We start from the raw sequence: 25,873 nt of genomic DNA, 5'->3' as shown, positions 1-25,873 counted from the left end.
AGAGCACCTCCTTCTTTTTCCTTTCTGCCCCACACAGCTCCCTGCTCCACCTCTGTTCTGGACCAGCTAGGGTTGCCTCCCTCTCTTCCAGCTCCCCACAGACATGTGCACTGGCTGCTGCTACTCCTCCCTTTTGGGTTTATGAAAAACACATATTTTATTATTGGCTTTTCACAAATATTAAAATGAATATTATGTGTGTTATGTTAGAAAGTTATGCTGTATTAATTCTCTTAAGTAGTGTGTTAAATATAGTTTTAGGTTATTACATAATGTTAAAATAGAAACTATGCAATGTAAGATACTTTTTAACTGGTTCAAGAAAGAGATGAGATAATTGTTATAGATAAAAATTGATCCAGCCAAATTAAAAAATAAAAATGAAATTTTATTATAGCGATCAAATTCTCTCTGAGCCAGCCACAAGGAAAAGGCCAGTGCTGAGCCCAGGATAGGCACTGGGTGCGTCACAGAGTGGATAGCCTCAGCAGAGGGTCCCCCCTGTGCCCACACACCATCCTCCTGGTACAAGCAGGTTTTATAAGGAATATTTTGCCCGAGGCCGGGATTTTGGTGATCAGCCTTTTTTTTCCATTCAAAGTCCCACATATTCATAAAGTCTCTTTTCTCTGTGTTGGGTTGGTACAATTCGGTGTCTGTGAAGTGATGAATCTCCCTCATGTAGTTACTGGAACACGGCATTCAGATGTATCAGCCTGGAGGGTTCCAGCGATCCCAATCTCCAGTCGTTGCAGGGATGATCATAGCCCAGGAGTTCCTGTATCACCTGGAGAAACAACTCATCTCTGGACAAGCCACATGTGTTAGCTTGCAAATTAGGTTTTGTCAGACCGGTTTTTGAATATGTGGGGCAACTCCCAGTGCCAATTTGTGCATCCTCCCAGTAATATCAAATATTACATACATCATATTATACCAGTGCGAATTACATTCATTACACATAACATAATCAAGAAGTTCTTTGCAGAGAGGTAACAGCAACAAGACACCGAAATCCCCAAGAGGCCTCCTTATGGGAAAAGACAAACTTTATTCTACCTCCTTCTTGTCTTTGAGGTGCCAACAGGAGGAAAGTTGACAATAACCAGAGAACTCCCTCGTTTGAAAGGAATGTATGCATCATGTATGACATATATGAATATGCAAAAGGTTATTGCTTTTAAGTTTTAATCCTTTGTTAGCAAGCCATGCTTTTTTTGAGGAAAGCATCCCAATGTTCATAATTTTTTTGCTTTATTGTCCTTTATTGTCCTAACTCTGATTGTCCAAACTCTTATTGTTCTAATTTATATTACTATTTTTATGACCATTTTATTACTATTAATCTTTTAAAATTTTAAAACAAGTGAGGGCTCCAGAGGGAGCCCAGAGCTTCAGAGAAGCTGGCCTTTAACTTGTGACAAGTCTTGCCACAGCATACAAAGTGTCTCAAGTCGACACTAACTTTGGTGCCTAATGTCAATCCCTTTACAGTGGCCCTGGTAGCTCATCCCTTTGTTATAGGTAAAAATGATCCAGCCAAATTAAAAATTAATAAAAATAAGTTTTATTCTGCTATCAAAATTCAATCGAGCCAGCCACAATAAAAAAGACAGTGCCAAGCCCGGAATCGGCGCTGGGTGAGACACAGGTCCGACCGCTACAGCATAGGGTCTCCAATGTTTCACACCAACCTTCCTGTTCAAGTGGTTTTTATACAGTTTATTTTGCCTGAGGCAGAGTTTTCAGCGATCAGGCTATTCTTCTACTCAGTGTCCCACTTATTCATAGAGTTCCTTTTCTCTATGTTGAGTTGAACAAAACTGTGTCCAGAGAGCGATGTATGTCCATGACTGAGTTACTGGAACTTGGCATTGAGATGTATCTTTCCAGTGCCTCCAGCGATCTCAATGTTAGATATTTATTGAGTCAATCATCACTTAGGAGTTCCTTGGATCACCTTGGGGAACGACCCATCTCCAGGCAGATATCTTTATTCGTTTGCAAATGAAGTCCTCCTCCCTCTTTTCAGTGGTGGTTTCAACATATGTGAGGCAATCCCTTGGCTCTGTCTTGCAAGCTTAAAACTTTATACAAATATTCCTTGGCAATATAACATATTACATCTATATATATATCTTTACAGGCACGAATTATCCATATTGCACATAACACCTTCTTCTCCCAAATTGCAATGATGTCAGGTTTGCCTATCCTTGATTTAGTTACCCTTCATTCAAAGATTCCCAGAGATTTTTTTCATTTGTTCACTATGCACACAGTGATTCCTGGAGGGCTGCAGAAATGCAACAGCAGCAGCAATAGTCTCCTCTGGGGTTTTTAGAAGGAATACCTTCTCAGAGAGTTGTTCTGAGTCTTCCTGCAGCTATGTTTTACTCCTAAAAATGACACAGCTGAAAAGCTCCAATGATCAGTGACCCAGCTGAGCAGTGATCTTAAAAAGCAACATTCTTTATCCCACTGAGCCCAGTAGTGATGTTTGTTAGAAAAATAGCATTCCAATATGTTCTTTTGTGTCAAACACAAAAGTTTTGGTACAAAAGAAGAAACTTCTGATTAACCAAATAAAAATGTAAACAAGCAACAAGAGCACACACTGTTCTGCCTTCTTGGAACAGGAAGCCAGAATGTCCCTCTACTCAGTAAAGGACATCCCTCTCACTAAAATGATGAGCTCTGGAATGCACCACAAGGCAGTCAGTGCTCACCAGCTCTGACAACAGTTCAGCCTGGGCGGCTCAGTTCAGATGAGTCCTTGCACTACTTCAGTGCTCCCAAGAAGCATCTGGACCCCACTTGGCTCTCAGGAAATGTCTGTAGATCCCAAATAGCATCCTCAGTTGGGAAAAAAAAAAACCTGTGTTTTGCTTTGTGCTTTCCAAGATAAACGGCCAGTTCTGCTTTGACCATGATGTGAATCCAAAAGAAATTGATTAAAATCTGCCCTTTTCCTTTTCTGAAGAACCTCTGGCCACAGGACACAGGAAAGGTGACTATCAGCCTCAGGAATGCGTCCTGAGGTAACTGTGCATGTGGTGTGGCCACATGGTAGAGGCAATCCTGATGCTTGAGAGCCTGTGAAGCTGTTCTGGTGTTCTAAATTGACTGACAAGGACACAAGGATGATTTAAAGCAAAGTTGTAGGTGCTATGAGTATCCAGAATAAAAATATGCAGCCTCCTGGCCAGAGCTGCCCTTCCTTCAGGGATGCTCCAGGGGGAGATTTCTGGAAGAGCAGCTGGATTTGCTAATTTGTTAGAAATGAGAAGCTTGACTCAGCCAATATATCAAGCAGCAATTCAATGTATTTATTAATATGGTGACATATGAGCAAAGACAGTGCTGGGTACAGTGGTGGGAGTTTTCCCCTCCAACTGCACACTGATTGCTGGGCTGGCTGGTGTTTATTGATCATGTTGATCATGTTCATGCATATTCATAAGCTTTTCTCAGCAGTTTCTATTTCAAATTTTTGATGTCACAATTCTATACTTCAGGATCGTAAATCTATGATGGTGATAGATCATACATTGGTTCCTTTCCAATTTCTATACTCTATTGTGATCTATTCCAGGTTTCAGCATCCTAGGATGTATATTCCAGGATGTGTGTCCCAGATAGTGGGGTCCATCTTCCTGATGTGGGGTCCAGCTTCTAGGACCATTATTCTGGGATAGTGATGTCCAGCTTCCCTTTTCAAAATCACTAATCAGCGATGTTGATGTCCATCTTCCTTTTCCAGGATATTTTCACTGTTTTGCTAGGAGCTTGGGAATAGGTTAATTTCCCTCTTTTGCTTAAATCCTACAGTTTAAAATCCTTAATACAAAGCAACATTTTAAAGTTGTAATTCAAGTACTCTTATTACAAAACAGCTTAAGACTTCATTACAAGAAAAATGTTCTTATCAAAAGGCAACATTCTAAAGTTATAATTCAAATACTCGTACTACAAAACAGCTAAAGACTTATAATCATTAATTGCAAACAAAACATTGGTCCAAAAGCCTTCTTCCATGCTTTCCTCGGTTATTTATTAGAACTCATCTTTATAACTGTCCCATGGCTGTATTCCACACATTTCACAATTACAATTACACAGGTTACCTTTATTTACCTGACATGAAACACAACTTTGTATTTCACAACTTGGTAGTTTTCTAGGCCAGATCCACTCCCCAGCCTGCTGGGTTCCCTGGGGCTCCTGCTGCTCATAAAACTTTGGTGCTTCTGCAGTCACCATTCCTGATGGCTGTAATGGACCACACATAGGCATGTTTTGTCTCAATCATTCTGATTTACAACTGGAATGATGTGATTGTAGGAGAGAGTCCCATGGAGGGTGGGCAGTGCATTCTTAGCTGATTTCCTGCTCCCCCCTGAGTTTCATGCTCCGTTCCCTCCTCCAACACACTTCCTGCAGGAGGGCTGAAATGGCTGGCTGTGCATGCATGAACAAAGAGTCAAGTTTACAAAAAGGCTTGTACCAGGTTAACTAGCAAATAAAGTGGATTGGACCCACTCAGTGTCTTTTCCCTCCTTTTTTTTTCACTTTCTTTGTCTGACAACCCCAGCTCTGGACCATCCATGCAGCAAGACCAAGATGGGATCTACATACTGATTATAATCTTTGTTCCCTTTCTCCCTCTCCTGTGTTTATTCCTCTCCTGGGCAAAACACACCATATTCCACCCCATACTCTGTACTGAACTTCGCTGTGCAAGTGGTAAGTTTATGGAAATGTGTTGTGGCTTGCTAGACAGCACCTGGTGGAAGTGTGTTATAAGAATTTACAGGCTTGTTGGCCAACATCTTTTGAGTCTAAGCAGTGGGCTGGTTGCCAGAGTTACAGTGACCGTACAATGAAACACAGGAGTTCCTGACATGTGTCCAGTGGCTTTGTTCAGCCTGGTAAGGATTTATGCTGAACATCATGCCTCTTACCAGTGGGTCGTGACAACAGCAGAACAGGCCAAGGCTACCATCTTTGGCCAGAGGACAAGGAAGCTCCCAGTTTCCTTTGCAGAATCCCTTGTGTCAGCAGCATGCCACGTCTCTAGGACTCACTCCATGAATTGCTGCTCTGTGTAACTGCCCTTCTTTGTTACTGCTGGCAATCTTGAACAGCCTGGGACACAGCTGGCCTCATCCTGCTGCTGGCCAACATCTGCAGAGGCTTTGTGCTGTGACTGTTCCTGAGGCTTGCCCTCCATAAAAATTGCTGGAATTCCTGCCTTGTGTCTAGGCTGGACTACAAATGAGAGCCAGGACAGCAATTTCATTGGACTGAGCCAGGAGAAGCCCCAACTCAGTTGCACCAGACTCAGCTCCAGTGGGAAGGAGATATTCACTGGGGCCCAAGGCCATCTGAAATTGACTGCTTCCTTTACCAAAACCAGGGAAACTGGCTTTACTGGGAGATATGTAGAGTTCAAAGAGGAATCCTCAAGTTTTTAAGCTTGTCCTGCATTCATACCCCTTTGCTGAGCCATACAATGATGTGGACGTGGTGTGGATGTTGCAGGCGAGGATGCACAGGCTGCAGTCCTGCCAGTCCCCATGGGGTGCTTGGGGTGGAGCTGGCTGCATGCAGGGCCCTGCTCTGTCACCTGGGAGTAACAAGCACACACGTGCTGTGGCTTGTTTGCCTGACGTTGCAGTAAATTATTCACCCAGTGCTATACACACCTCCTGTTGCAGGCACCCAAACCTTCCCATCATTTGTCACATCTGTTGCACACAATGGGAAGGAAATCTGAAGCATGTGGGAATTTTTTCTCTTGTCAAGCTGCTTTGGTCCCTTCATCTCATTTCCAAAGAGATGATAATTCCAGCCCACAGTTTTCCTTGGACATTGAAAGAAAAGCAACTGTGCTTTCCAGAAATGCCTCAACCCCATGAACTTTTCTCTCCCCAGCATGCCAGCCCACAGCTCCTGCCAAGCCTCCACACATGCTGGGAAGGGGGGTCCCTCCTCTAAGTTGCTGCTCCTCCTGCTCTTGGTATACCCAGCTCCTGCTGGTTCATCACTTACCTGACCTTCACCTGGAGTGCAGTGATATGCATCAGTCAGGTACTACTCCTTGCAGAGTTGCTTCCTTCTGGGTAGTTTCCATAATTTATGGGGATGTGTTCACCAGGGCAGTAAAACCAGGTGGTCCCAAGATCACAATGGCATGGGGAAATGCCTAGGGATTAAGGGGAAACAGAAAATTGTAAGAATTTCCTCCTACTATCAGTAGGAGGAAAGTACCATCCTCTTACAAGGAACCTCTGTACCTTGTAGTGGATTGGGGGTGGTTTTCTTTGTGTACCTTAAGTCTTGGGGCTTTCTGTATTTTCCTGTAGGCAAGGGTGGTTATTTACTGCTGGAACCAGGGCCTTCAGGGTGCTCTATGACTCTTGGAAAAGACCTTGAGGAGGCTGCGTGGCTGAAGACCCAGAGCAGGAGATGGTTCCTGTGAGCTGCAGAACCTGCAGATGTGCAGAGCCTGATGACCTCCATCGTCCCTACAGCTCAGCCTCACACTGAAAATAGCTGATGGAGCCAGCTCTGTTTCTGCAATGAGAACCTGGCAAGAGTCCCTTCCCCCTATAAAATTAGACAATATATCCTAGAGGGATGGCTCTTTTCTCGAAGACCTCTGGGCAGATGCTACATGATGACAACCAGCACAGCCTTCCCAGAGCCTGGGGCCAGGCACGTGGGCTGTCTGTGGCCAGGGTGGCATGTGCACCCATGGGGACCGGTGCCACCCCAGCCTGAACCAGTGCTCTCCCTAGAGCCAGGACTGCAGGGTGCAGGTGAGTTAAGCCCACCACAGGGTAGCCAGGAAGCAGGCAAATGTCACAAAACCAGCAAAAGAGATGGCCTCCCACCACATCCCAGTGCCCACATCTCCATCATGCTGATGGAAAGCCTGAGTAGCCTGATGCAGCAGGCTGGGGCACTTCTGGCTGCTGTGTGATGACGGTCCCAAGTCATGCAAATGTGATAGGGTGGCACTGGTGTGGGGTCTTGGTGCCAAAGGATGGGATCCAGATGGGACAAAGACGTCACATGGGGACACAGCTTGACCCAGGCTCTCCTGTGCAGACAGGTGGTGGCTGTGTTGGCTGCCGGCTTGGGGAGTGCCCACCAACCAGCATGTGGTGGAGGGACTTATGGGTCCTTGTGGACTTGTGGACATGCCAGAGTCCAAAGGAACCCTCAAGGGTCTCCCTGGGTCTGCAAAGTACTTGAACTGATAATCAACTCAGGTGTGAAATAACCGCACCATTCCTTTTCTCGTTACAGCTGGAATTGTGTCTTCCAACCTTCACAAGACATCTTCTCTCGTGAAGTTTTTCCCTGTTCTGCCTTTCATGTTCAGAGCCATGGATGCCCTGGATGCTCTATTGCTTCCTTCCACAAAGTTGTAAGTTCCAGCTTAGATCAGTAAAAAGCAGAGAAGCTAATCTCCAGTGCTGCAGCAATTCCTTTTCCAGGAGGCAGAGCTGTGTGTCTCCTCCAAGGGTGCCTGTCCCCAGGTGACACGAGCAGGCCAGCGGCATGTGTGACACACATACAATGGGGAGCCAGTGCTGCTGGCTGGCACAAAAGGCAAGGCTGGACATGGGGACATCTGGAGGTGTGTCAGCACTGAGACATGGATGAGGCCCCAGGTCTGGCAGCCACTTACACAGTCTGGTCATCCAGCAGCTGCCTGCAAGATGTCTCCATAGGAGGCATCACCCCAATGCCCATGCTGGCCTGGGGAGTGCAAAAGGAGAAGAAATGAGTCCTGCCATGACTCAGAGTTCAGGGCAGATAAACTCTGATTTCTCCTCTTCTTCAGCCCAAGTAAGCCTAGCTCCAGTCCTAACCAGTTCAGCAGCCTTTACCAGCCTCACTCCAGTATGGGATCTTTCTTGTACTGGGGAGTCCTAAATGGAACACGGCGTGCAGAAGAAGGGGTGAAAGAATTGCTTCATCAGCCCATTTCTGCCCTCCTGCTGACCCAGGCTGGGACTACTCTCCACCCTCACTGCATGGACCATGAGTACTGGCATCTTCAGCAGAGCTCAGTGCTCCCCCACTCAGGGTCAGCCCTGTGTCCTTGGGAGCTCAGCCGCACACTGGCCTTGTCTACAGCCTTGAGCCACGTCAGCGGAGCTGGGTGCAGGGTTGGCAGTGCTGCCTGTTGGGTTGGGTAGTCCAGGGCTCAGCCCCACATCCTCACTGTCCAGCCAGACACCAGCCTTGTGCCAGCAGCTGGCAGCAGCTACATGATTACACAGTGGGGAGATCTGCTGCAGGGCCAGCCCTGTAACCCACTGGCTGCTTGGGTGGTGAAGGCCAGAGCATTAGGCATCCCTCCTTATCCCCTGTTATCTTCCAGACAAACCCAAACTGAGTTTTCTGTCTCTCAAGCAGTCATCCACTTGTCAGCCAAGGCTGTCCTGTGCTGCCCGAGGGATCCCTCCCTGTGGAGCCCCACAGGCACAGGGCAGCCCCAGGGTGCTGGACATGACGGGGCACAAAGCATGCATTAGGTAGTCCCAGGGGCACTGGGACATGAACACAGCACTGTGTTCAGGAGGGCTCTCTGGATTCCTATGGGTGGAAGGCTGGTTCTCCCACATCTGGGGTATCCCTGAGCAGAGCCCTCCCACAGCCTTGGCATGCCAGTCCTGCCAGCCCTCATCCAGCCTCATGAACACAGCTCCCAGGACAGGGGAAACCTTTGTGACACATGGGGTGATGTCATAGGTGGCGCATGGCAGACCTATCACAGCCACAGGGTGGACTCTGCCCTGCCTGCAGTGTGCTGCTGTCAGGGAAATCCTGATAAGGTGAGATAAGCCTACACTGCCAAGCCCCATCCATCAGGCCCCAGTGTCTCCCAGTTAGGGTTAAGGCACATGGGGATCTACAGACCTCCTCCCCTTCCCCCACCCCCCGCAAACCCCAGCAAGGCAGATCAGCAGCCTGGACAGACATGACTCCAGACTAGCCCTGGAAGAAAAAAACACATCAGAGGAACCAACCTCCCTTCCTCCCCTGCCCCCCACCCCACTTCCTCCTTTCCTTCCTTCCTTCCTTCCTTCCTTCCTTCCTTCCTTCCTGGAGGGATTTGGGGAAATTTGAGGGTCTCTGGCAGCACATTTGGGGTCCCAGGAGGGATTTGGGGGTCTCTGGCAGCACCTTCCTTCCTTCCTTCCTTCCTTCCTTCCTTCCTTCCTTCCTTCCTTCCTTCCTTCCTTCCTTCCTTCCTTCCTTCCTTCCTTCCTTCCTTCCTTCCTTCCTTCCTTCCTTCCTTCCTTCCTTCCTTCCTTCCTTCCTTCCTTCCTTCCTTCCTTCCTTCCTCCCTCCCTTCCTTCCTTCCTCCCTCCCTTCCTTCCTTCCTTCCTTCCTTCCTTCCTTCCTTCCTTCCTTCCTTCCTTCCTTCCTTCCTTCCTTCCTTCCTTCCTTCCTTCCTTCCTTCCTTCCTTCCTTCCTTCCTTCCTTCCTTCCTTCCCTCGCTCCCACTCCCTCCCTCCCCCCTTCAGGTAGAGAGGTGCATCTGGACTTCAGTGGGCCAATTCTCCAGAGCAGGGCCAGCATCCTTTTGGGATGCAGCAGGATTCCCAGACACACAGGCCACCCTAAACAACACTTCCCTGGGCCAGTGGGGCTCTAGGACAGGTGAAGCTCTGCCCCACAGCCCAGCTACCCTCCCAAGGTATTTCCAGGGTAGAGAGATCCTGATTCCCAGGGGGATATTGTACCAGCATAAGTTGTGCCCCCAGCTGGAAAACAGCTCTGCAGGGATGGACCTTGGGATCCTGCTGGGCACCAGCTAAGCAGAAGCCAGGGATGTGTCCTCATGGCACCAGGCAAAGCTGGGCAAGGAGCACCAAGGGGGAGGCCATGCAGCTCCAGCTGGGATTCCCTGGGATAATCACAGATATGCTGGGGTGAGTTCAGCAAAGTGCCGTGATGGTGGTGGAGTGACTGGACTACCTGTACTGTGTGGGGTGGCTGCAGGAGCAGGGTCTGCTGAGGCTGGAGCAGAGGAATTTTGCAGAATTCTGCTAATACACAGGCAAGGAGGGTGCAAAGAGACAAGAGTTCATCTCTTCCCAGTGATGTCCAGTACTGGAACAAAATGCAATAAGCACAAACTGGAGCATGGGAGGTTCTTTTGAATATCAACACCTTTGTACTGTGAGGGTCAGGCCTTAGTACAGGTCACAGCAGGAGTTGCCCTGGGGGGCTGTGGTGGCTCCATCCTCAGCAATCCTCAGCTCTCAAACAGGTGTGATCCTGGGCCATGGGCATCTTCTGCGGAGGCTGGACAGGACAAAGCTCTGTGCCCTGACTGCACACAGTGAACACTTGAGCAGGGACATGGCTACAGCCTGTGTGGGGCACACACATGGTTGGGCACGCATGGCACATGGCTATACACTCACACACGTGTGTACACGTGTGCTCAAGGTGAGTGTGCAGGTGCCTATGCACAGCTGCACACACGCCTGCATTCAGAGTCCTGCAGGTGAGAGCACACTCATGAGTGCCCAGGGAGAGAGAGCGTGGGGTGGGGTGTGTGTAGCAGGGGGTGCCGGAATGGGGGTGCCGGGATGGGGGTGCCGGGATGGGGGTGCCCGGGATGGGAGTGCCGGGATGGGGGTGCCCGGGATGGGGGTGCCCGGGATGGGGGTGCCCGGGATGGGAGTGCCGGGATGGGGGTGCCCGGGATGGGGGTGCCCGGGATGGGAGTGCCGGGATGGGGGTGCCCGGGATGGGGGTGCCCGGGACAGGGGTGCCAGAATGCGGGTACCCGGGACAGGGGTGCCGGGATGGGGGTGCCGGGATGCGGGTACCCAAGATGGGGGTGATGGATGGGGGTGCCGGGATGGGGGTGCCGGGATGAGGAGGAGCCAGGGCTGGGGTGCCGGGATGGGGGTGCCGGGATGAGGAGGAGCCGGGGCTGGGGTGCCGGGATGGGGGTGCCGGGATGCGGGTACCCGGGATGGGGGTGCCGGGATGGGGGTGCCGGGATGCGGGTACCCAAGATGGGGGTGATGGATGGGGGTGCCGGGATGCGGGTGCCGGGATGGGGGTGCCGGGATGCGGGTGCCGGGATGCGGGTACCCGGGATGCGGGTACCCGGGATGGGGGTACCCAAGATGGGGGTGCCGGGATGGGGGTCCCCGGCTGGGTCCCACCGCTCTGTTGCGGAGCGGGGCGGGGCGGGGCGGGACCTGCGCGGCGCGGACCAATCAGCGCTGCGCTCGCGGTGGGGCGCGCAGTTAAAGGGGGGGAGCGGTGTGGGGGGGGTTGGGCAGTGCGCGCGATGTGGGCGCGCGCTGCGGTGGCCTGCGCGGTCCTGTGCGCATGCGCGCGCGCTTGGCCCGGTGGCGCTGTGTGCGCGCGGGAGGCGGTGGGCGGCGCGCGGTACGTGGCGCTCCTGACCACCGGACCCGGACCCGGACCCGGACCCGGACCCGGACCCGGACCCGCGCTGGTCGAGAGCGTCTGGGCTGCCCCGGGCCGCCTCCGCGCCTGCTGGACCCGCCGCGATCCGCGCCTCGCTCGCGCCTTCCGCGCCGCCTGCGCGCAACAGCCGCCTGCCGCGCCCGGGGCCGCGCTGCGCCGGGCCCTGTCCGTGCTGTGGCGGCGTCGTGCCGCCTGCACCGACCCCGCGCCGCCGGCACCGCAACGCCGCCGCCGCCGGCGGGGCTGGACGCTGCCGGGAACGCTGTGGTGCGGCGCGGGGAACTCGGCGGGGAACTGGAGCGAGCTGGGTAGGGAGCGGCGCGGGGCGGCGGGAGCGCCCCGGCTCCCCCCGCGGGGCCGCGCTCACCGCCGCCTCCGCAGGGCTCTTCCGCGGCCCCGACCGGTGCTGCCGGGAGCACGACCAGTGCTGGGCGCAGATCACGGCGCTGCAGTTCAACTACGGCATCCGCAACTACCGCCTGCACACCGTGTCCCACTGCGATTGCGACGCCAGGTGAGCCCGGGGCGTGAGGAAACGGGAGGCCCGGGGAGCTCACCCTCCTCACCGGTTCCCTGCCCGCAGGTTCCGGCGGTGCCTACTCGCCATCAACGACACTGTCTCCAACATCATCGGCGTCACATTCTTCAACCTGTTGGAGGTGCCGTGCTTTGTGCTGGACGAGAGTGAGGAGTGCATCCAGTGGCACTGGTGGGGCGGGTGAGTTCCCGGGGTGCCCGGCCCTCGGCGTGCCTGCACGGCTGCCCCCTCGGGCACTGGCTTAGCATGGCGTGCAGGACCCCACAAGCACGCGGTGTCCTCAGGTGTGAGCGTTACGGAGTAGTGCCTCTGGCCAGGATGGTGCAGCAGAATCACTACCACCCCAGCCTACCAGCAGAGGAGAGGGGCAGACCCACTGTGCAGCCCTCGGGCAAGGGAAGGAATTTCTCTAGAACAGGGCGTAAGCGGTTTCGACAGGAACTGAAGACAAAGCCTGGGCGCCACCAGTCACGGAGACCTAAGACAGCCCAACAGCCACAGGGCCCAGGTACCCCTGCATTTGCCAGGGACAAGGCTGAGCTCACAACCAGGCACCCAGCAGTGCAGTGGGGGCTAGAGCCTGGCCGTGCAACAGCATTGACAGTGTCAGGACAGGATTCAGTTGGAGCAGAGCAAGGAGCTGGAATCTCAGCACATCCTTGGTATGGCAGCCTTGGACCCAGCCCAGTCACAGTGCAGTGTGGAGCCACCCCCGTGCCAGCTGTGAAGGGGCGCAGGCAGCAGGGTGAGCTGGTACTGTGGGCAGCATGTGCATACTGCAGCTGGGGTGGCCCAAGGCCTCAGGCCGGTGGAGTCATGTGCTGGGGGTGCCCATTACCTCCCCACTCTCCTCAGACCCGGGCCGGGGCTGCAGGTGCAACAAGCACCTGGCTAAGTGTGACCACCGGATTGCACCCCATGAAGTGAAGTACCAGCTGCACAACGTGGACAGCCGGATGCTCCTCCACTGCAACTGCACACACAGGTGTGAGTCCAAGAGGAAAAAGGCACTGTGTGCATACAGCTGGGGATCAGAGGAGGTGGGATGCCTGCCCTGGCTAGCACCTGGTGACACATGCTCCCCTGTGCCTGCAGGCTGGCACGGTGCCTCCACAGGGCAAGGCACTGCAGTGACATGGACGTGGCTGTGCTGGCTGACCGCATCACCATGAACTGCTTTGTGCTAGAGCTGCCTGCTGCCTGCAGCCCAGGCAGGGGGTCACAGAACAGGTAAGTGGGGAGGTCAAGGGGCCAGGGGCTAGATGGAGCAGGAAACTGGTAATGCAAGCGTTGGTCCCTGCTCTGCCATGCCACAACCAGGCTGCAGGGCAGGGGCAGAGGATGTTGGTGCTGCAGGGTGACAGTGGTGCTCACAGCTTTGCTTTTCCAGCAGCTGTACCATGATGACCAGGGCTGTGCTTGTACCTGCACAGCGGCTCAAAAAGATTCTAAGACACTGGGGGCCTCTACATGTGAGCTCTAAGGCCAAGGATGTACATTGGAAGGCACATGCCAGAGGAAGAGGAACCCTCTGTGAGCAATGCCAGCATCTCATTGTAGAGCAGACACCAGCTTGGCCACACACAGTGCTTCAATGACAGCCAAGCAGTGCTGCCTTGGGGAGGAAGGGGAGGAAGATGTGCTGTACAGCAGATGCAGCTGGGAGCTGCTTGGGGTCTGGTCCTCAAGTCAAAGGATGGTACTAAGCATGGCTGTTGGTGTGACAGCATGGAGCTGGGGACCACAGCCAGAGGAGGCAGAGAGACTGAGAAGCCTCTCAAGGAACTGCCATCCATGACTACCAAAAGCAAGGGGAAAGAAATAGGAGGGCTCAGGAAAGAGGAAACCCATTGTCCTTCACTGGTGTGCTCTGCGGCAGTGGGGGTGGCAGGGTACCCCACCCCTATATTGGTGACCCTTCAACTGAGGGGCCTGAGCAGTGAGGCGTAATCCTGACCCTCTTGCCCAGGCAGGGTAGGAGGACTGGGGTCAGTACCTGCATGCAGCAGAAAAAATAAAAGGTGGGTGGTCAGAGCATGATTTATGGTGCAAGAGTTGAGCCTGCTGTCCCCTCTTGACACTCTGGCCCACACCCCAGGGCTGATCCTGCCCCCAGCAGTAAGCACAGTGCAGCTGGGGTGGGCAGGACCATTTATTTTGTCATTTGCACTATGTTCAGGCTGAGGCACAATGGTAGAGCAGGGAAGGAGCAAGCTTTGTTGTCCAGGGTACCCTGTGGTGGTCCTTGCTCTGTGCCTATCACCATTCCTGCTAGAGCCCTGCCCTGGCCTTTTGTGCCACCGCAGGTGTGAGGACAGCACTCCTCCGGTGGGAGAAGAGTCCTTGCACTTGGAAGTTCATAAGGGGTTCCCCAAACTGCATTAGACCATCTCTGCCTACCCTCCCCTGTGTGGTCACCTCACAGCCCAGGGCAGGAGCTTGGGCTGGGAGCAGCAAGGGGGAGGGCCTCTACCTGCCAGGCACACAACAGGGTTGAGGAGTCACTGGAATAAATAAAGGAGGGAGTGTGTCAGCACGGAAGTGGCAGAGGAAAGCACACAGCAAGCGCACTACAGGGAGGAGGAGGGGAGCCACTGCATCAGCGGCCCATGGGACAGCTCTGTCTATCCAGTTCTTGGGGGCTGTGCCTCTCCTTTGGGGAGGAGCCACAGCCTGGGGGGCTGGTGGGGCTCATTCTCCAGCAGGAATAATAGCCCTGGTCTGCACTCTCCTGCCGCCGGCCCAGGGCCTGGTCAATCATCTCCAGGCGCAGTGCAGGCAGCAGGCCCAGGTTCCGGGGATCAGCCCTGGCCAGGGAGCTGTCAGCAGAGACACGCTGGAGGCCACTTTGTTCCTGCACAGTCTGATAGAATGAGTTGCTGTCTGGGCTCTCAGCTGCCTGTCCAAGCTCCTTGCTTTTCACTTCATGGTGCCCCGGCTCCTCCTGCGGCAGATGGATGGTGGGGATATTCCTGGGGAGGCTGCAACGGCTCTGGGGTGAGGGACTGCGACTTGTACCCCTGTCCCAGCTTGATGGCCGCAGGATAAGGCCCTGGAACTTGGCCAGGCTGGGGCTTCGGCTCCGGTGGCGTTTCATCTTGCCTGGACTGGGACTACGGGATTTGGGAGCCAGGAGGACAAGTGTACTGTCATCCTCTTCTGAGCTGCTGCCTGAGCTGTCTGTAGAGCTGCTGCCCTCCTCTGACCTGGGTAGGGAAATCTGCACCCGTGCATCAGCACTGCTAGCTGACCCTCACAGGGACTGTTGAGTACAACACCAGCTGGCCTCCCCAAGAGAAACACCCCCCTCCCCCCATATCCATCCCCCTTCACCCTCACCTCTTGGCTGTGCTCACCTGGAAGGGCTCAGTCACACCAGCGATGCTACTGGAGGTGTTGCTGTAGTATCCAAGGATGTACTCGCCATTCCCCTTGGGTAGTGATTCCTCAGAGAATATCACCTGCAGCCCAGAGACACCTGATGGGCACTGGGGTTGGCACAGGGGTACCCCCCTGCCACCTCACCTCCAACCCCAGCTAAAAGCACAAATCTCTGCTGCCAATACCATGAGCCTGCCCCATACCTAGCAAAAGGCAATAACAAGGTGCCTGCCTCCCCCATTCAGGGGCACAAAGGGGCCATTGTCCCCCCACTGTGGGGCAGAAGTGCCAGCAAGACAGCAGGACTGGCCCCAGCTCACCTGTGCACACAGCTGCTTCTCCAGGCAGCGCTCCCCATCATCACTCCTGGCCCAGACATAGGACACATAGTCTTTGGGGTGCCGAAAGCCCACCTGTGCACAATACATAGGACAATACAAGTGAGTGGGACAATGCGAGCCACACTTGGCACAGTTACTCTTCAGTCTCCTGTTGCTCAGCCCATTCTGTTCACACAGGGTGACCCAAAGCTGCCTTGCACCCCCCTGCAGGTACACCCTGGGGCCCACAGAGCAGGGGGAAGAAGGAACTGCTGGACCAGAGCCTCCAGAAGCAGGACCACATCATGATGCCAGGGAATGGGAGGGCACAGCTCCATGCCCTCACCATGTTCACTGGTGGGGGGTAGTTCAGAAGGGACCCCGCAGTGCTGTGCAGTGCTCCCCACTCCCTCCAGCCCCAGCAGCCCCCAAGCCCCTACCCGGTAGAGTCCTATCCAGTCCCAGGAGCTCCGGTGGAAGCCAACAGCCATCTTGTACCTGACAACTGCTTGTTCAGGCCTGCTCCACTCGTCAGCCACATAAATCTCAACCAGGGGCTTGTCCACCTTGGAAGCAAACTGTCAGAGACAGGTATGTGCTGAGAAAGGGCATGACAAAGAGCTGGCTCTGCTGCCCAGAGACCCCATGCATATATCCACAGCAGCCCCCAGTAAGAGCCAAGGCAGCTGAGCTTGCTGAACCGAAGTAAGCCCCCCACACACAAGACTGGACATCCCACCCCTGCAGCTCCTGCCTGTGTTCCCAGTAGCCCTGGACAGTGCTCACCTGCACGGCAAAGATGGCAGCTACTGGCTTGTGGTCACTGACGGTGTACTCCATGTGACTGCAGTAGCATAGCTGGCTCACTGACAGCACACCCTGGCTGGGCCGGTGCCCACCTGTGCCTAATCCCTTGCTGGGAGGTTTTATCTTCCACAGGATGCGGTCAGTCCAGGCAGGTTTTCGCTTCTTGGCACTGGCAGGGCACAGAGGGGCATCTCTTGCCTGGCAAGGGCAGTGGGCTCTGACCCAAACTGCCTCTCCCTGGCACTACAGCACATGTGGGCAGAGGATGCAGCTCATCTTGGCACTCAGCACAGCTGCAGGGACAGACCTGTGCTGGCACCAGCACTGCCATCACATCACAGTCCAGTCAGTGCCCGCCCCAGCATGGCTGCTCTCCCCATCCATCCACACCAGCACCTGCACTGGCTCTGAGCTCCACAGCTCCTGCATCTCTCAGTCCCACCTCATGTCCAGTTGTGCTCTCCTACCTGCTATCATACTTGTTGGTGCCCACATCAAACTTGAAAGTGGGTGGGAAGTTCAGGGGTCCCTCCTGGAAGCCTCTGAGAACAGGCCACGTGCTTTTGGCAATGTTCAGCTGTGGGGAAGAGAGCACATCAAGGAGCACAGCAACCCCTATACAGCCAGACCCCTCTGCAGATCCTGCCAAGATCTCCCCACCCTCACACACTGTGATATCCCAGTCCCATTCCTGCCAGCTCCCACAGCTCTTGGGGTTAATCCATCTATGCCAGCAGCTAGTCTAAATTCAATGCCTCAGCTCTTCACACACTCATGAGGGAAGTGTGCCCATCTGCATCGAGACTGACCTGGGATTCTGCTGTCCCTTCCTCCCCCAGAGACATGAGAGCCAGGGCCCTTTGTGTCCTATGGGTTGCAAGAGGACATGCCCTGTCCCACAGCTGCATGGGCAGTTTTGGGGAAAGCCAGCCACTGCTAGGGGTCCAGTGTAGGCTGGCAGCACACCCATCCCTCACCTGATCCTTCTCCCAGAGCTGGCTCAGGACATTGCTGTCAATGGCGTACTTCACAAAACAGATGTCCAGGCTCTCGATGCGGAAATTAAGGTCCCCAAACCAGAACACAAGGCTGTGGATGGCAGCAAGGGCAACAGTGAAAACAAAAAAAGAGCTGAGGCTACCAGAGCCAGGGACAGCAGGGGTAAGATGTCCCCAGCCTCGGGGCAGCCTGTAGCCCACAGCACAGGTGCTCATGGGAACACTGGCTCAGGTCACTGCTCAGCCAACAGCCTGGCCAGCTGTCAGGATTCTGTAGGCAGGACCAAGCACCATTAGCCAAATGGGCCAGACTTCCCCAAGCTGAAACCAAGGGGGGAAATTTCCACAGAGAGGCACCATTGGATTCAGATCACAAAGCCAGGACACAGGGGCAGAGCTGGCCCCTCTGTCTGACTGGTCCCAAACCCCAACAGTGCTAGTAAGGCAGGAATTGTACCAGCCCTGAATGTGGTGAGACCAAGACTGCTCTATAAACACCTACCCCACTATGCTGAGTCCATGCTGGGCCAGCTCTGCAGGCAAGACCTAATCTCCAAGCTGTGCTGGGATGCAGGGGAGACCCCAGACCCTGCATGGAGGTAGTCAAAGACTAGGACTGGCACTAGAGCCCAGACTAGGGAGCAAAGTGGTGGGGTACGCACTCATGGTCCAGAATGCCGTTGGCCACGGGCCCCTCAAACTGCTGCATGTGCAGTATGGTGGCAAAGTCCTCCTTGCGCTGCTCCGCTTTCTCCAGGTGTGCTGGCAAGTGGCAGTTCAGGAAGCAGACCATGTGGCCGAAGATGCAGAGACGAACACTCACCCCACCCTTGTTGCCCTGCACCAAGAGGATCCCATGACTCCTTGGGAAGCCAGCCCCTTACAATCTCCCCCCAGGGCCACACTCACCCAGTATCCCCCCAGCCCTGTCCTGGTGCAGTCTGTCTGGATGTCTTGCAGAAAGGGCAGGTGGTAGTACTTGGCAAACACCAGCAGGATCACACCTTGCATCCGCACTGTGCTGACCTGGAATTTGAGCAATGGCTGGAGTAGGATGGTAGAGAGCCTGGGGACGAGGGGACAACTCCCCCTACTCCAGGCCATGGGGCAGCACCCCCACCCTTCATGTGCCACTCCATCCTACAGGTGACTAACAGCTTATTTGATTCAGAGATCTGTGCATACCCTCATGAGCACTGATGGCCAAACCTGAGGCTCAGTGATGCTGGGCTTACATATGCTCTGAGGCAAATGGCTTGGGGAGCTGAAGCTGTCTGGGGAAGCTGAGCCTGCCCTGAGTCTTGTAGGCTGTTACCAGCAGCACTGGCCAGTTCCCACATTCACCTCCTCACCCTGGTTCAATACAGTGGGCGACATAAAGTCACCCCAAAGCACCAGAGGGGAAGCATAAGTGCAGGAAAGGCAGCTGGGTGGCACAAGCCAAACAACTTGCTGGGTGAGATGCAGCAGCAGTCCCCGCTGCCTGGATGGCTGCAGGCTGTCCCTCCAGCCAGCTCTCCCACTGTACCTCCCTCCCAGCTTTCTATTCCTGTGTCCCATGTGCCTGGCGGGCAGAGAGAACACCAACAGTCAACTCCTTTAGGACTCCTTACCAGGATGAAGTGGAAGGGGCTCAGCACATCCATGAAGAGTTCACTCCACTGATCTGTGAAGAGGGCATCCTTCAAGCGCTTGTTTATCTTGGAGTTTACCTCCTGCAGCCTGAGAGGAAATGTAAGGTCCTTCAGCTACACCAGGAAACCATCTGTGTCCCAGTTAGTGAGAACTTGGGAGAGGTGCCAAAGCACAATGCTGGGCAGCAGGACAGGGTGGGAAGGGCAGCTCAAGGGAAGACACTGATTTTAGAGCACAAACCAGCCATGCCCTTGCTCCAATGATTCTGGGCCATGTGGTGGCCAGAGGCACAAGTGGCCCTGAATCCAGGAAGCCTTGGCCCTTTCTAAAGCAGAAGCAGTTAAGCTGCACAGGGTTGAGCAGAAGCCTAAAGCCCATCTCTGTGTGCAAGAGGGGCTTGTAGGGCCTTTCAGTCTCTACAGAGAAGTCGTGTCCCAACAGCACAAGGTGTTCAGATGTATTCGAGCTGCGTAGCTCAGAGCAGCAGCAGCCAGAAAGCTAATAGTGCTCCTCCCAGCTTGGAAATTAATGAAGAGAAGGAAAAACGTCCACAGAGAACAGCACAATCACGAAATGTCTCGCCCAAAAATACTGAGTGCTTAGAGCACAAAGACACAGGTCAGAGGAAGGACACAGCCAGGCAGAGACGCCAGGAAGTAAGGAGTAGCAGGACAACCTGCCCTGGCCAGAACATGGTCCCAGCAGGTCCCTTACTATCAGCTACACCCCTCACCCCATCCATCCAGCTCAGGTTGACCTCTGCTACCCACACAGACCCATTCCACTGGCCTGCAAGGCTGAGGGGACTGAGAGGCTGGCTCCAACATAGTTCCAGCAGTGTGTCAGCCCTTACACCACTAAGCCCCCACAACTGGAAGCTTGGGGGCAGTCCTGGAGGCAGATCCAGCTTTTCCACCTCATACGTATAGACGGAGTCTGCTTCCTGCTCCCTGTGCAAAGACAGCACATCCTTGGCCTTAGCAGGAATTCACACACCACTGGTGTGTCTCTCGAGGGACGGCCACCCTCACCTCAGCAGCCTCACCACAGTGCTGTGGTACTTCCTTGTCAGCAGGTCTGTGTACCAGGGGCATGGAGCCAATCCAGCCTCAGGAGAACAGCAGATCTATGCCCTTGATGCTTGCATACCACATGCAAAAGCACAGAGGAGGAGAATGCTCCCAGAGGACTTGGCCAGGTGAGTCAAATACCTTGACAGACCTGACCCAACGACTGCCACAGTTCACAGCAAGAGCAGGGCTAACTTGGCCCAGTATAGCCAACCTCAGGCTTGATGAGTATTCATGTCTAATCAGTACTCAAGGGTTTCAGTTCCTCTCAGCACTCTCATTTTACCAGGAGCTGATTCTCTATCACCTTTTCTGACATGCTATCATTTGTGATGCACACCCCTCCCTGCTCCCCATGCTCCAAGGGAGGCTGAGGCTGCCTTCCATTCCTTGTCCCCCAGGGCTTTGGGGATTCCCCAAAAAGGCGATTCGCCAGAGTGGAGAGGGGAAGGAATAGAGGGAGCTGCACCTCATCTTCTTACCCAATGGCGATCATATCCACATCGTTTGTCTCGCCCGTGTTGAGGTGCAGCAGGGACGTCACATCATTTGGGGGCATGGCTGTACCTACGTTCCAGGTGACCACTGTGATGCTTGGGAGGACAAAGGAAGAACAGGCTAACAGGAAGGCTCAGAGGGGTTCTTTGTAACCCTGTTCAGCCCCCAGATCCACCAAGGAAGCTTTTTGCTAGCAACAGAAGTAGCCAAGGCTGAAGCTTAGTCATGGCATATACACCAGGTTCTTAACTCCCGTATGAGAGAGACAGGTCCTTGCCTCCAAGATCCCCCAGGATTTGCACTTGAAATTCTAGAAAACAATACAAAGAGCCCTCGTTTCCATCACCACCAGCTGACACAGGCAGGCTGTGAGAGAGGGTGTCTCTGGAAAACCGCTTTACCCCCTTCCCCAGGAAGGCTCAGGATCCTGGGGAAAAGGACCCGGATCTCAGTTCCCAGCCCTTGCCAGCCACAAAGGCCAGGGCAGTGCATGTGACAGCGGTGCTGCAACCCCGCAGCGGTGTCCTTCACCAGCGCAAAGCCACATCCGTTAGAACACATTAATACCATTGCGCAACGGGCAACAGCAAAGGGCCCGCAGGCTCTTTTGATGGTGACAGGAACCTCAGTCACAGGGAAACGATTCAATAGGGAAGAAGAGCAGCGCCACGCTAGCCCTAGTGCTCAGGGACAGCCGGGGCAGGGGCAGGTAGCGCTCCCTCCACAGTCCGTGTCTGTATCACGATATCCTGCACGAACAGGGGGCACCAGACACCCTCGCTGCCAGGAGCTTGCCTGCAGCCCCGCACTCCAATCCTGCTGAATCCGCCACAGCGAAAAGGGACACAGCGGGTGCTGCTCCCGCGGCACTGCGAGCCCCGTCCCCGCGAGCGCCCCGCGGCCCCACTCACCGGAACGCGCCGTCCTCCGGGGCTCGTCCCGGGCAGTCCGGCAGCAGATCGCAGACGTCGCTGGGGCCGAGACGACCGAGGGGCCGGGCGAGGACGGGCAGCTCGCCCGGCTCTGCTCGGGGGGTCAGGCCCGCCCAGCCGCCGGCGAGGGACTCGCTGGACACAGCCTTGGGCAGTGTGGGGGCGCGGGGCACGGAGGGGCCCGCCCAGGCCGCGATGTGGTCGCTGGACTCCGCTTTGGGCAGCATCTCCCGCCACTCCGGCGGGGCCGGCGCGGGGAAGGTGACCCGGCCGGGCGCTGCCGTGGACGGGGGGCCGCCCGGGCCGGGGGACAGCAAGGGCGGCAGCGGGAGACCCTCGGGCGGGGTCTGGGCCCGGGGCCGCTCCTCGGTTCCTTCGCGCCGCGGGCAGACGTGCCCGAAGCCGTGCCCGTCCGCTCGGGAGCTCCTACGGCCGCCCGGGACAGCGCTGCCGGGGAAAGGCGCCGCCGAAACGCCAGCGTCGGGCGGCAGCCGAGTCGCGCTGCCGGGGCCGCGCGGGGGGCCGGGGCGAGACCCCGCGCCGGAGGCCGAGCCCCGGTCGGCGCTGCGGCGCCGGGCCGGGTCCATGGGCGCCAGGAGACCGGAACGGCCCGGCCCGGCCCGGCGCGGCCCCGCGCACCTTGCGGCCCCGCCCCGTGACGTGCCAGGCGGTGACGTCACACCCACCACCTGCGCGGCGCCTGAAAAGCGCAGGAGCGGCCCCGCCTCCCGCTCACCTGCGCCCCGCCCCGCCGACGTGACGGCCCGTGCCTCGTGGGAGCGATCGCTCCGGAGCCTGTCCTCGTGTGTGCACACCTGTCCTCGTGTGTGCGCACCTGTCCTCGTGTGTGCACACCTGTCCTCGTGTGTACCGACCTGTCCTCGCGTGTGCACACCTGTCCTTGTGTGTGCACACCTGTCCTTGGGTGTACACCTGTCCTCGTGTGTGCGCACCTGTCCTCGTGTGTGCGCACCTGTCCTCGTGTGTGCGCACCTGTCCTCGAGTGTGCGCACCTGTCCTCGTGTGTACACACCTGTCCTCGCGTGTGCACACCTGTCCTTCTGTGTGCACACCTGTCCTTGGGTGTACACCTGTCCTCGTGTGTGCACACCTGTCCTTGTGTGTGCGCACCTGTCCTTGTGTGTGCGCACCTGTCCTCGTGTGTACACACCTGTCCTCGCGTGTGCACACCTGTCCTCGTGTGTGCGCACCTGTCCTCGTGTGTGCACACCTGTCCTTGGGTGTACACCTGTCCTCGTGTGTGCACACCCGTCCTCGTGTGTGCACACCTGTCCTTGTGTGTCCGCACCTGTCCTCGTGTGTGCACCCCTGTCCTCGCGTGTGCGCACCTGTCCTCACGTCTGCACACCTGTCCTCACGTGTGCGCACCTGTCCTCACGTGTGCGCACCTGTCCTCGCGAGTGCGCACCTGTCCTTGTGGGTGCACACCTGTCCTCGTGTATGCACACCTGTCCTTGTGTGTACACACCTGTCCTTGCATGTGTGCACCCGACCCTGCACACCTGCCCCTGCACACCTGTCCTTGCAAGGAACCTTGCATATCTGTCCTTGCTTGTGCACATCTGCCCATGCAAATGAATGGCTGCCCTGATGCATCACTGTGTATATGACTGTTCAACATTGCAGCTGTTGTGTCAGCTTGTGCCAGATATGTCTATGGTCTGCTGCAGAGTGTTTGCATTGTTGCATTGTTGGTGAGCACACACACTCTCGTGTGTGTGTGTGTGTGTGTGTGTGTGTGTGTGTGTGGTTGTATCCGGCTGTGTGTGCTGCATGTGCATCTCTGTGTGTGTTCTGGTCTGTGTGTGCAGTACTGTGTATGCAGATGTGTGTGTGTAGCTGGGGGTGTGTGTGTCTGTGTGTGCTGTGTGTATGTGGCATTGTGTATAGGTGCTGCTGTACCTGTGTGTGGCAGTGCCCACGTACTCCAGTGAAGCACTTTGTATGAGCAGGTCTGAACACCTGCATTCGGGGTGCCCACACACACAGGAGTCTGGGTGACAGCTCCATCCTCATCCTGTGCCTGCTACAGTGTCTGGGGAAGGCTGGAGCTTGAAGAGGAGGAGGACCCTGGTGAATTAAGGAGCGAGGCTGAGGAGGATACTGGTCAGAGAGTACAAGATCCCTAGGTCCCCATGGGACTCAGTCAGGAGCCAAAGGAACTGTGGGAAGTGGCTCCCTGACATCGTGGAGGGGCATTTGCAATAATTTGTGATCAATGGTGGCAACTGGGAAAGGACTGAGGAGAGTCAATGTCACTGCTCTGCACTGGACATAGCACTCCAGGGGTGGCCTCATAGGAGCCTCCATGACCTCCTGTGGCCTGCTGACAAAACCCCCAGTGCAGCTCAGGATGTCATTCACCTACTTTGCCCTGAGGAGATGGTGAGCTCAGGGTCAGTGAGGGTCAGGGTGTGCAGGGTTGTGTGTGGAGGATGTGTGTGTGTGTGTGTGTTGATGTGTGCTGTTGGTATGTATGTGTTGCTGTGTGGTGCTGGGGTGTGTGTGTTGCTGGCGTTGGTATGTGTTGTTTCTGTGTCAGTCAGTGCAATGGTGTGTTCTGTGTGTATGTGTAGTTGTTGTTTGTGTGTGTTGCTCTGTGTGTGTGTTGCTGTTGGTGTTGCTGTTGGTCTGAGTGGTGCCGATCTGTGCACGGTTGGTGTGGTGGGTTTCAGTGCTGGCTAAATGCCAGGGCACCTATTAGAATATACTTACTCATTTCCTGCTGTGACATAAGATTAGGAGTGTTATAAAAGAAAATTTGTCCAGCCAAATTAAAATGAAAAAAATAAAATATTTATTTTGCAATTTGAATTCTATCTAGCCAGCCACAAGGAAAGAACAGAGCCGAGTCCGGGGTCGGCACTGGGTGTGCAACAAAGAAGTCAGCCTCAGCAGAGGTTTTCCTCCATGCCCACACCACCATTCTGGTACAAATGGTACCAGAAGGGAAAATTCTGCCTGAGGCCAGGATTTCAGCAATCAGTCCTTTCTTCTATTCAGAGTCCCATAGTTTGATGGGATTTCTTTTTTTAATCATTCGATGTCCAGAGTTGTTGAATCCCTTGATGAAATTTTTGGGAACCCTGCATTTGCATGTATCTGTCCTGAGGATTTCCATGATATCCATCTCTGGTCGTTCACGAGATGATCAGGCCTGGGCATCCAGTCCAGTATCTACAGCCATTTCGAGAGAGCCACATCCTTTTACTTGTAAATCGGGTTTCAACATACACCAGATTTCGCCTGCAAGGGTAAGGGGAGGACTCCTAATACAAACGAGTATACTCCAACAAATATTCAATATCACATATATCATACTATAAATGACACGAATTATATCTACTGCACATAACAGGAGGAAGGCAAAGCAAACTTAAAACTTGAAAAGGATATAAAGAAAAGTTTATTAATAGTGACTACAAGAAAGAATAACAATTCAAATAAAACTTTTAGAACACTTCTCCCCCCATAACCTTTTCTTTCTCTCTAACAATGTACAGAAACAATTCAGTCAGTTTATTACTTTTAGAATAGTCTTTCTTCCATTTACTTAGGGAGAGACATCTCTCTTGTTAATTTATGAAGACTGTTCCATAAGAAAACAGTTCTCTTGTGGCTTCGAATTTCTATGAATAGTAGCTGCGAGGATAATCTGCAATTGTGAAGTCCTTCCCATTTTTCACAGCTTTTCCCAGAGGTGTGTTTATGGGTCATGCCAATTTGTGGGGTATTATTTTAAGGATGAGCTGTTTAAGAGCAAAGGTTCTCTTTGTCTACCTTTGAAAGAATAATTTATAGGAACAGAGGTGTTTTCTCCCTGGGGGCACAGGGTCTTCATCACTCTTCTCTCTCTCTCTGTTTAAACTTATGGGATCACAGCTACTTTAACATCAGCTTACTTTAGCTGGGAGGCCTTTGCCAGATATCTACTGTAGTTAACGAAGTTCTCAATGCCCCCGGAGTCCCGGGAGGGGCAGTGGCTACTTCCAGCTAAGTACTGATATTGAAATGGTAATTAGCTAATTGCTCTGTCTGTTTTCTCTAAACCACTTGGGGATTACCTATACTCCCCCCCTCCCCCCCCCCCCCCCCCCCGCACTGCCATTCTACGATTAGGATGCAAATAGAACAATCTGTGGAATCATGGGAGCGGGTTTTGGGGATAAAGACACCCCTAAATGGAGAA

At 54.4% G+C, this 25,873-nt stretch overlaps 2 protein-coding genes across 6 annotated transcripts; one reads left to right on the top strand and one right to left on the bottom strand.

The window, feature by feature from the left end:
* Window positions 1-367: 367 nt before the first annotated feature.
* On the bottom strand, window positions 368-22,333 carry INPP5J (inositol polyphosphate-5-phosphatase J). 4 transcript variants are annotated; one of them, XR_012058360.1, is made up of 14 exons: window positions 21,643-22,333; window positions 20,716-20,826; window positions 19,142-19,250; window positions 18,438-18,554; window positions 18,191-18,366; window positions 17,508-17,619; window positions 16,998-17,107; window positions 16,510-16,699; window positions 16,164-16,301; window positions 15,724-15,816; window positions 15,379-15,483; window positions 6,335-6,494; window positions 6,055-6,208; window positions 368-4,272 (listed from the first exon to the last, which is right to left on the bottom strand). XR_012058360.1 is itself a non-coding variant. In XM_041719384.2 (12 exons), exons 1-12 carry the CDS (start codon window positions 22,248-22,250, stop codon window positions 14,622-14,624), a joined length of 2,490 nt encoding a protein of 829 aa, XP_041575318.1. In that variant the 5' UTR covers window positions 22,251-22,330; the 3' UTR covers window positions 14,157-14,621. The 4 variants fall into 4 exon arrangements, 2 of the variants coding, with proteins under 2 accessions (XP_041575318.1, XP_041575320.1); XR_012058359.1 differs by having other exon boundaries at window positions 368-6,208; XM_041719384.2 differs by lacking the exons at window positions 368-4,272; window positions 6,055-6,208; window positions 6,335-6,494 and adding an exon at window positions 14,157-15,242 and having other exon boundaries at window positions 21,643-22,330.
* Window positions 11,327-14,062, top strand: PLA2G3 (phospholipase A2 group III). 2 transcript variants are annotated; one of them, XM_072936005.1, is made up of 7 exons: window positions 11,327-11,792; window positions 11,866-11,998; window positions 12,068-12,202; window positions 12,307-12,767; window positions 12,878-13,007; window positions 13,118-13,252; window positions 13,416-14,062. In XM_072936005.1, the coding sequence occupies exons 1-7, from the start codon at window positions 11,342-11,344 to the stop codon at window positions 13,618-13,620; spliced, it is 1,650 nt and encodes a 549-aa protein (XP_072792106.1). In that variant the 5' UTR covers window positions 11,327-11,341; the 3' UTR covers window positions 13,621-14,062. The 2 variants fall into 2 exon arrangements, with proteins under 2 accessions (XP_072792106.1, XP_072792105.1); XM_072936004.1 differs by having other exon boundaries at window positions 13,413-14,062.
* Window positions 22,334-25,873: the final 3,540 nt, after the last annotated feature.

The sequence above is a fragment of the Taeniopygia guttata genome, chromosome 15, assembly GCF_048771995.1.
Source record: "Taeniopygia guttata chromosome 15, bTaeGut7.mat, whole genome shotgun sequence".
NCBI lineage: Eukaryota > Metazoa > Chordata > Aves > Passeriformes > Estrildidae > Taeniopygia > Taeniopygia guttata.
This window is presented reverse-complemented; position numbering and strand designations above follow the sequence as displayed.

Bases quoted from the DNA above. Each gene is read 5' to 3' on its own strand.
- PLA2G3 (XM_072936004.1), top strand. From the start codon at position 11,342: ATGTGGGCGCGCGCTGCGGTGGCCTGCGCGGTCCTGTGCGCATGCGCG. The intron at 12,768-12,877 runs GTGAGCTGGTAC...CACTCTCCTCAG, and splicing joins GAAGGGGCGCAGGCAGCAGG to ACCCGGGCCGGGGCTGCAGG. The intron at 13,253-13,412 runs GTAAGTGGGGAG...TTGCTTTTCCAG, and splicing joins GGCAGGGGGTCACAGAACAG to CAGCTGTACCATGATGACCA.
- INPP5J (XM_041719384.2), bottom strand. From the start codon at position 22,250: ATGGACCCGGCCCGGCGCCGCAGCGCCGACCGGGGCTCGGCCTCCGGC. The intron at 20,827-21,642 runs GTGAGTGGGGCC...TGTCCTCCCAAG, and splicing joins CCGGAGGACGGCGCGTTCCG to CATCACAGTGGTCACCTGGA. The intron at 15,817-16,163 runs GTAGGGGCTTGG...TATTGTGCACAG, and splicing joins ACTGGATAGGACTCTACCGG to GTGGGCTTTCGGCACCCCAA.